Genomic DNA, 9,962 nt, shown 5'->3' with positions numbered 1-9,962 from the left:
TTATTTATGGAGATACAAATAATTAAAATAATTAAAATTCAAACAGATTTAAAGGTTCTTGTTGTTCCATTATGGAAACTTCATATTTAATTAAAAATTTTAAATCTAGTAGAATATTCGGAACCAGTTTCGTTAGTAGTTATCTTGAATATTAAATCAATCCCTTTTAATTTTCAAAATAATAAACTGTTATACCATCATCCTATCGGGGCTGTCCTTAATATTTTCTTGTTTGAATTTTTGGATTAGTCACCGTAGCGCCATCTCATATCTAAGGATCTAACTTCATGTAGTTACTAAAATGACTATTGGATGGCGCCAATGCATCGTATTTCTCTTTCCTACTATTTGAATTACGAATACCATTGGCTTTCCCCTTGCAGTTTACGGTCCGTTTCGGGACATACCTTAGCTAGACTAAACGTATAAAGTTGGTACTGGTGTAGCACCGGACACTTTAGGGCAGTCGAAAAGATTTTATAAATTATTTTTTTCTCGAAGAAAGAATTGTCTGCTGAGTGTTGTTTGGAAGGTCGCATTTCGGTTGTTATTGACCTTTATCTTGCGGGGTATTATGCCTATTACCGACAGTTTTTCGATACCAACCGAGGAAGAACTCACGGTTCAAGAAGTTAATTTAACCACAGCCACATTAAGGGCTGGAGCTTATTATTATGGTAAATATTGCGAAGAAGCTAACAAGGTAAGCCTTGGCTATCATGGGTAATTTGACTTGGTACCCATTTATGAATAAAGAGCAGAACCTTCATAAAATTAATGTGCAAGCAGGAGTTTATGCTATGTAAAATCGAAGAAATGGATCCACGAAAATGTTTGAACGATGGCAAACAAGTAACAGCCTGTGGTTTGGATTTCTTCAGAAAGGTGAAGGGAACCTGCCGCAAGTCTTTCGAAGCTTACGCTCACTGCATTGATTCTAGCAGTTACACTTTGACAATAGCGCCGTACGTAACACCTGGAAAAACAAGTAAATATTAAAATAAGAGGATGAATTATGGGTTTCTCCAAATAGGTGCAGAAAAACCCAAGCAGCGTTTGATTTGTGTATGTTGGAGAATTTTGGCATGGAACGACCAGAATTGGGATACTACTCTACTCCAAAAGTTCACACTACAACTAGACCTAAACCCGAGCATTTCCCTCAGCGAAAATATGAAACAGCTCCAGAGTTACCCGATGATTTTCCCAGAGAACCAGCTGTTGGTGGCAGCAGATTTTTCTTTTTCAATTAATGCGTCTATAGTTAACTAATTCTAGGCTTCTGAATTTATCATAGCGAAAATATATCTATTGGTTGGATTTAATAAATTATGTACAAAGATTTTGGTTTTAAAAATTTATTTGCTTTAATTTCTTTTGAGCTTGGAAGTTTTTAAAACTGCGAATGACTTTATTACAACGTGTTTATCTAAAAATGATACTATGTTTTTAAAAAATACAAACGGATAAAATTATAATGTACCAGATGCTTAATTTATTCTCACAGAGATAAATATACATCAGCTCCATAAATATTACCCCTTATACAACTAAAAGCGATAACCAACTTCTAAATTGTGAACTAATTAGTCACTATATCACAAAAATATCAAAGTGATATTTCCTTTAAAATTTTCTAAATTTTTGGTCATACACATAACCATAAGTGTATATTATTATAATTTAAGTGTGACACTTCCTATTCTTCACATTCAAAAGTTTTACTGAGAGCAGATTGCAATACGGGCTTTGTGTCACACTTAGCGACAGTGCCTCGCTAGGGGGAGATTTTTTGTGATGATGTCACTCCATATATTATAAATAAAATATTCCCCAAAGTGACAAACTTATAGAATAATATTATAGACTTATGACGTAACTAAATCTTTTGACTAATTCATTTGTTTGAAAAATATTTGGCATGAAATAGGTAATACTTTACCTATTCTCCTTTGTTTGGACTAAATTTGACTAGTTCTGACGAAAAGTCCAAACTATGTCAGTAAAAATATATTCTCTTGCTTATGTATTGAATTCTAATTCTATAGATCTCCGCGTCCTATGTTACCAGCACATACGACTCAGTAATATAAATATAGAAAATTTCATCTTTGGTTTTTCACTCGGTTTTTCACCCTTTTTCTTAAGAAAATAAGTAAAAATTTCAATCAAGCTTGTGGCTCAAACATTGAACTGCTGTATGCTTGTATCCCCGACCGAATCAGTTTTGTTATTGAAGTTATTCAACAATTGGTACATGTAAATGTACTTCTCGTTCATTTGTAAACGTCTTTTGAACAAGGCTTCTTGTTGAGTTTGTAAGCGCGCCTTTTCCATGTGCAAACCCTGAACTTCGTTCTGTAACGTGTAAATTTGGTCCAATTTCCTTTTTCGACAGTTTTGAGCGGCAACCTTGTAAAAGATAAATATGAAATTTTACTCTGAGAAACGAGGTTAGGACCATAGATAAAATAACTTCGTAAATAGTCAGGGAATAGACGCTTCAATAAATCATCCTCCAAGGAAATCGCCAAGAAGTAATATTTCCGAGAGCCAGGACCTGTAATAACTGTTTATATAGTGCTTGTTAAAATAATGGAAATGTTTCACCTTTACGGCAGCAACAAGCGTTCCCCGCGGCATTCCCTTTTAACCAGGTAGCTTTTTTTGCACATTAAGGCTTAGAAAAAGCACGACGTTCTGTTTACAGGTGAACAAGCTTATTTCAACAAGCACTTTATTAACAATACTTTGCGGGTCCGGGCTCTTGGAAATATTACATTTTGGCGATTTGCTTGGAGGATGATTTATTTAAGCATAGAAATCTCATAGGTAACTAGAATGCTGCCGTGTAACTGGCAAATGGACCAAACGCCGTGGCAGACGATAGCCAGATCTCAGCCAATCAGAGCTCAAAGAGTGGTTCTGCCAAGAATTTAATGTCACCAGAGAGAATGACGTCACCCATCTCCCACTATAGTAGCAGAATCAAGAAGGATTATTATCCTCCTTGGCGGAACCACTCTACGGCCTCTCATTGGCTGAAGGTTCAAAATGAACTGGCGTCAAGCTCGGCGGTAGGCGGCAGCATTCTAGTTACCTATGAGATTTCTATGTATTTAAGCGCCTATTCAGTTTTATCTTTACACTTTTTTAAGGTAATTTTATTCTAGATCCATGTTATTATTATTCTGTTATTATTATTTAGATCCTTGAAAGGTTTCTTAACGTTGAAATAACTTTTGTACTGAAATATAGTTTGATTAAATTTATTAACTTCTTAAAAGTTAAAAACGGTCTAGTTTTGGCCTTAAAAAGTCAGTTAAAATAAATGAAAATGATCAGGGAATTTGAATCTGAGAATATTGTGGCAACCATGAAAAAAGTTTACCTTATTCTTTCCCCTTCTTCTGATGTCTCTAATTAGAGATAGTTGCGGGTCCGTTAACTCAAATTTGGACAGTTTCTCGTTGAACTCGTCAATGGGCAAGGAGATTATTTCGTACGTGTTTAAAGGTATTTTAAGTTCTTTGGCCCTTTTTTCGTCCTTGGAGACGCGATCGTCACTTTTGCAAGAGCCAGTTCTAGAATCAGAATCTTCGGACGAAGTGTCGTCTTGGCACGCGGTGTTGTAATGGTAACCCGAACCAGATGGGTACTGAAAGTTCGTCGAAATGTCGCGAGATGGAAGTATTGTCTCTGGAACGTTACCGTACGCGACTGTCCTGTTGAGCAGATTCAATTCGGTGGGGTATTGATACTGCGGTAGCGCGGAATCACTGGACGACGCGATAGTCCTTTGGTAGTGAGATTCAGCTAAGTACGGCGCGGAAGAATGGTAACCTTCGCTTGTGGTGTCTTCTTTGACCTGTACAAATGACCATACGTGTAAAACGACGATTGTCTGTTAGTTCTATATAAGATAATACCTCTTCTAGTTCATACGGCCGTCCTTTACCGTAAAATTTGTACTTCTTTTGGACAGAGCTGTGACTGGCGGAATACGAATCTGCCTGACAGTCTTCCTTCCTAGCATTGTCAATATTGATGTAAATGTTGTCGGCCGTCATTTGGGGAAATTCATTTGCCATCTATAATTAAAAACTTGAATGAATTGAAAATAATTTCTCGGCAGTAGCCGATCACTTTCATAAAACAGGATATTCTATCAATTTTGTAGACGCCAAAATAATTGCCGAACCTAAATTTAATAAACGAGATATGCGTGAATTGAAAGGGATTTATAAATGTTAAAAACCTTTACAATAGGCGCTTAAATAAAACATCTTCCCAGAAATTGCCAAGAAGTAATATTTCCGACAGCCAGGACTCATAAGTTACTATTTATATAGTGCTTGTTGAAATATTAGAAAGCTGGAAACTTTTCTCGAACGTTATATAACATCGGTTTTTTGCTAAGCCTTAACATGCCAAAAAGTTACCTGGTTAAAATGAAACACTTGTTGCATACCGTACTGCAAAAGTAATACGTTTAGTTCTAAAGGAATTAGTTTTCATCTTTTTCCGAAAGATAATTTTATACGAAGTGAATTAACTCTGCCTCCATGAGAAGCCTTAAAATTGGCCGGTAATATAAAAATATTCCGTATAATTTTAATTCTTTATACCATAAGAGGATGATAATAATAATAATATTATTTTCTTATACTTAGTTTTAGTAACATTATATATTATACCTTAAAATATACTATCGAAAATTAACATTAGTATGTTCCTTATACACGTGAGCCGACGCATTTCTTATCTGACGCAAAATTATCATGAGAGCAAAAACGCGTCTCCATTGGCTTAAATACGACTTTTTGGCTAGCCATTCTAACCGTTTAACCGACCGACCGGAAATAGTTCCTTCTCAGATGAATTTGGAGATTGGAGTATAAACCGAGTATCTTTTATTGAAGCGTCCATTTTCGGATAGACAGTTTTTTTACCTTAAGATATCAAAACAAGGTACAAATTAAACCGAGAGGGTCCCGTTCACTCTAGGGAAGTATAATTTTACTAATTTTGCAAACAGCTTGAAAATTTCGAAATAAGCCCAAAAAAACCAGAAATAAATACGGAAATTGTGCACTTAAATCTCAAAATCAGTTTGTGATTTCTAAAACCACTTTGAGATTCATAATTTGCAAATTTCGTACCCCTCGGTTTAAATTGGATTTCTTTGATGTTATTTTGTCTACTTTTATTTATCACCTTAACAAAGGGTAAAAGTTATACCGAAACTAGTCGGTGTGTCTTACTTCTAAATTTTTCTTACGCAATAATTTCCTGGTATTTACTTAATAATTTCTACGTCAGACTTACCATGGATTCGTGTCTGGAATCATCATTCTCTTTCACATTTATATTCTGCATCTTATAGTAGTTGGCAGTACCTAATCATACTGAATGTTATAATTTTTGCTACAAACTTTCATGTTATCAAATATTACCATCATTTTGTTTACAAACGTCTAGCATTGGTAACTCATTTTCGCTTCCGAGCAAGTCACTGAACAAGTACTCGCCGTTGCAATTGGTAACCGTCATGTTGTTCTCGTGACCAACAACTCCCGGACACATCCCAGATTGATCGCCAACTTGGGAGTCGTTCACTTGAACCATCGTATTGCAGTTTTCCATGGAAGACAAAGACATCGCTACTGCCTTACCAACGTTCGTGGTCCCTGTAACACATTACCAAATCCGAAACTTTATCATCTTTCGAGATGAATTCTTTTTCGAGCTTACCGTAATTGTCAAGATTCCCGTAACCATAGACTGTGCTTTGAACCTCCGTGAAAGCCGGATAATAGTCGTGATGCGTCGTCAGTGTGCTGTCCATTTTATGCGGAAGGACTTGAGATGCACTTGGCGGTAGAGAGGCTATTTGGTTATGGGTATAAGAACCCGTCATGGCTCCCGCGTCTGTAACCCCGGTGAAAGAGACGGCGGTGTAGTCCTGAATCGCCATGGACGCGTTATCAGTTGCCGATCCATCGTTGATCTTCACGGAATAAAATGAACAAAACGTTCACTCTAATTATCATTTAATGGACGCGACGAAGATAGGACCTTACCGGTAGTTGAAGGTAAGGTACTTGACCTTGCGTCGGAGAGACCAAGTATCTGTACCCGTTGGACCATCCTTCGCCCCTGTTCACTCCCATAATGGAAGCCATGCACCAAAATGGGCACAAATCGCGCTTTTGCCAAGAAAAAGACGAATTTTCCAGAAAAACCAAGCTGAAACGAAACAAGCACGTGTGAATCCTCATTGCCTACCTTGAACACGCTTATCACATAAACATAAACGAATATTCCCCTTATCGCGAATCCCGAACTGGGCCTATGAATGTACGGTTGAGATTAGATAACCTACAATTATCACTCTCGGAAAACGCCCCAATTTAGCATCTCCATAAGTACAACATTGAGACGATTCCCCGGCACTTCCGAAGCAATACGAGTTCTATAGTCTTTGGGGGGAACCTGTATGCTGGGATACAACTCTCCCGTAGATGGAATAATAAGTCGTTTCGTCACAACAGACGAGAAACGGCGTGTCTTCGAATTCCATATTTCTCTGGCTTTCTGTTCTGGGCGAAGAGGCATTGGGAGGCCGAGTGGAGCTACTGTTGCACTATATCGGCATTAATCAGTTTTCACGGCGAGACCCGTGTAATTCGCGACCTATTGCATTGACACGTGCGCCCGCCGCGGATATTCGCGGTGTTAAAAGAAATGTCATATACATAATGCTACTTCTCCCAACGACGAAATCGTTTCCCACAAATATACCCGCGTTTTCACGTAAATTGGGACTTAACATCCGCTCTCGTAATAACACCATTCTAGCCAATAATAAGTTGGGAAATATGCAATAATTAGTGATAAAAGTTGGCGTACTTGCAAACACTTTTTGATAAATTGAATCACTAGTAATATTAAAGAAAAGTTGCAAACAAAAGAACATTTAAATACCACTGTATCGTGTTATTTATCCAAATTTAAATAATTTCATTTAAAGTTAAAGTATGAATTCGTAATCAATTGATATGACCACAAGATTAAGCGATTTGCAGGGGGTAAATCAGTTCAAACATTGTCAGTTTGAACTCTGGGAAATCAAAATATCCGTAGCGTTGTACCTTCGCGGAATACATTAACGTATAACAAGGTAGCAAAGGGGCAACCGAAAAAGCGTGGCAACGCGCGTTTAACCCTTCACCTTCAGAAATACATATTTCTGGGGTCGTTTATTCGCTGTATAATTTTCGAATTTATAACTCCAAGGAGTTTGTTGAACCCTGGCTAGAAATATTCGTCCGAAGCCCACCGAATTCGTCAAATCTCCCCATTCTCTACTCGCGGACACGGTTTCGAGTGTTGAATTTTGCATTATAACCACACTTCCGCGTCTATTCGCGGTCTTTAGCCACCAAACAGCGTATGTCAAAGGTGGCAGTGTGGGAACGGTACGAGATCTCACCTTTAACTACTCCGTTTCGTAAACACTATAGTACTATAGCCCAGTAGCGTCAGTAGACTAAATGACGCGCAACGCCCTTACCAAAGGATCCCAGAAACCAACTGACGACGACTAGCCCCCTCCCCGGATATTTTCGACCAAACGCGAATACCTAATATCAATAATATCGCGTATAAAAAAATATAAATTTCCCCTCATTAGAATACGGTTACAACGGTAGTCGTAGAACAATCGAAATACTTAGCTAGTGTCCCACATTTTTTTTATTCGGGGTTTTTGTTTTAAAATAAACGGGCCCGATTTCCAATCGGAACTACGCCCGAATTCCTCGCAAATATCGCTTTCCAGCGAGATGCCACTTGCGCAACGGCACAGATATCCCAGAGTACTTAATATGCGCCGAAATAAGCATTGGGACTCCTATTTAGAACATCACTTTCCCCCAATCGGCGCGTCGATTCCGGTCCCAATCGCGACCCTATCACTATCCCCTGTCACTTACGCGAAGATAGCCATGGACTCTGGCTTCCCTCGATGGCGAGGGTCTCGAACCATTGAACTGGAACTAGCGGTGCGACGCCCAAATCTCACCTACCCAGCACTTATTGCGATTTACTCGTGTCATAAGATTTATTAACTATTTAACACCACGAGCCAAGGCTTATTATTTATCAATATAAATAACTATATGTCTAATGAAGTCAAGGATTTCTCTTTTTTCCGCGTTGGTTTTTTCCAGTAATTTCTTAGAAACGGCGACTTTCCCCGACAAGCGCCGAGTTTTTCATATAAATTACGTTGCGTTCTAACGCTACCTCCATTTTCTCAGAGAAAACAAACATAGTACGTGTGTTTCGACTGTTAAATTTTGCCGATTCCTAGCTTAAATTTTAACAAGGGTGCCTCATACACGTATGACGTTTCCAGCTAAAATATAATCTCACCGCGAAGTCGTTCCCATTCAGCTCATACATCTTCGAAATTATAACTTTCGTCTACTTTTTTCCCGTCCAAGGTTGTGAGGATCGGTGGATTTATTAGCATAAATGCAACATCAGGATACCGACTTTCTAGGTTAAAGCGAGATAATTTGTGGAAACGTCTACGGCGCGTTTTCGTTGTCTTTCAAGATTGCAAAAACCGTGCGAAATATCTAGTCAATTTAAATTAATTTGTATCGTAACTTTAACTAAGATTAAATAGAAAAACGCGATTGTTAATTTACCTGTAACGATGCTATAGACACACGTTGAAATGGATCGCGTCGAAGTATATCCAGGGATGGGCAGGCAACAACGGAGATCTCTCGCGCGCGAGAGAGAGAGAGAGCAGAAAATATGAATCACATCCCATAGAACAACTAGTGTAATGATATGCGGTGCTGTGTTACAAATGGACGGGAAAATCAACACCTACCCGACGCTTTTCCTCTGAGAATTTCGAGCTACAGGTACTCGCCAGGGCTCCCCCCATTATTTACTATTATTCCAACAAAATTTCCACATAGCTACTATAAATCGCGTACCAACGCGACTAAAACTTAAGTCTATTAATTAGAAACCAACTGATTTGGAAGTATCTTAATTGCTTACCCATTTCTTTAACACTTCCTAACGGGACTTCGTGGATAGACTTGGCACTTTACCGGAACCCGTCGCGATGGCCACCATTAGCGACTAGAACCCTAATTAGTCCATCTTCTTTCTGCGAATCTTTTCGTAACTGAGTGAGAACCTTAGCCCGGGGGAAAGTCCTTTTTCTCATTTACTTGTTACGTATATAGTATCAATTGTCTACTCATCGTTATATTGGTATTTTTTGAATTAGTATAAGGAATGATTTTACAAAAATGTGCTCCGGGAGACGCTAAGTATGGGTTTCATTGATATACAGACCTACCTCTTTCGTCCAATAAGTGTCGATTAATGGCAAGTAGTTATCATCACCATCCCAATCAATGAATGGAAATTAAACGAAACACAGTCGTTACTCTCAGACCGACTCTTGGCTTCCAAGACGACGCACTTAGTGAAGCAAAGATAAGGTTGTCCGCCCAGCCAGCGAAGGTTTGCTGATATACGTCGTGGGGTAGGGTGAAAGACTATTTCGTAAAGATATTCCTTCTCTATTCTTACGCCGCTGCTGTCGAGGGTGTTCTTACGTTGTTTAGACCCCGGTAGCTTGTAAACCGTGAGATTTGGAATAAGCAACGCCCTGTTTCTGATGCCTATGGATCTCGGTGTGTGTGTGTTTGTGGACGGGGGAGGGGCCACACGGAGAGTTTCACCCAAGTGATTTCTGACAGGTACTGTCCGGAAGTAGCTTCTTACTTCATTGCTCAAAGATTTTTGACGCGTTCTGGTGATTGTTAGAGATTGATACTGGATGTTTCGGTGGTCAGTGACATTTCGTCAAGTTAGTTGTTGGAAATTGTATGTACAGTTAAAACCCTTGACATCGTAAAGCT

At 38.7% G+C, this 9,962-nt stretch overlaps 2 protein-coding genes across 2 annotated transcripts; one reads left to right on the top strand and one right to left on the bottom strand.

The window, feature by feature from the left end:
• The first annotated feature begins 446 nt into the window (after window positions 1-446).
• On the top strand, window positions 447-1,342 carry ND-19 (NADH dehydrogenase [ubiquinone] 1 alpha subcomplex subunit 8). The gene is made up of 3 exons (XM_090159614.1): window positions 447-703; window positions 790-965; window positions 1,034-1,342. The coding sequence occupies exons 1-3, from the start codon at window positions 575-577 to the stop codon at window positions 1,251-1,253; spliced, it is 525 nt and encodes a 174-aa protein (XP_090015740.1). The 5' UTR covers window positions 447-574; the 3' UTR covers window positions 1,254-1,342.
• Window positions 1,343-1,530: 188 nt separating this feature from the next.
• LOC149927403 (uncharacterized) lies at window positions 1,531-6,418 on the bottom strand. The gene is made up of 7 exons (XM_090159612.1): window positions 6,084-6,418; window positions 5,755-6,010; window positions 5,457-5,690; window positions 5,329-5,399; window positions 3,930-4,091; window positions 3,392-3,868; window positions 1,531-2,412 (listed from the first exon to the last, which is right to left on the bottom strand). The coding sequence occupies exons 1-7, from the start codon at window positions 6,279-6,281 to the stop codon at window positions 2,182-2,184; spliced, it is 1,629 nt and encodes a 542-aa protein (XP_090015738.1). The 5' UTR covers window positions 6,282-6,418; the 3' UTR covers window positions 1,531-2,181.
• Window positions 6,419-9,962: the final 3,544 nt, after the last annotated feature.

This window comes from Leiobunum rupestre, chromosome 9, assembly GCF_980474605.1.
Source record: "Leiobunum rupestre chromosome 9, qqLeiRupe1.1.hap1, whole genome shotgun sequence".
Classification (NCBI taxonomy): Eukaryota; Metazoa; Arthropoda; class Arachnida; order Opiliones; family Sclerosomatidae; genus Leiobunum; species Leiobunum rupestre.
The sequence above is the reverse complement of the archived record's forward strand: the minus strand, read 5'-3'. Positions and strand labels throughout refer to the sequence as shown.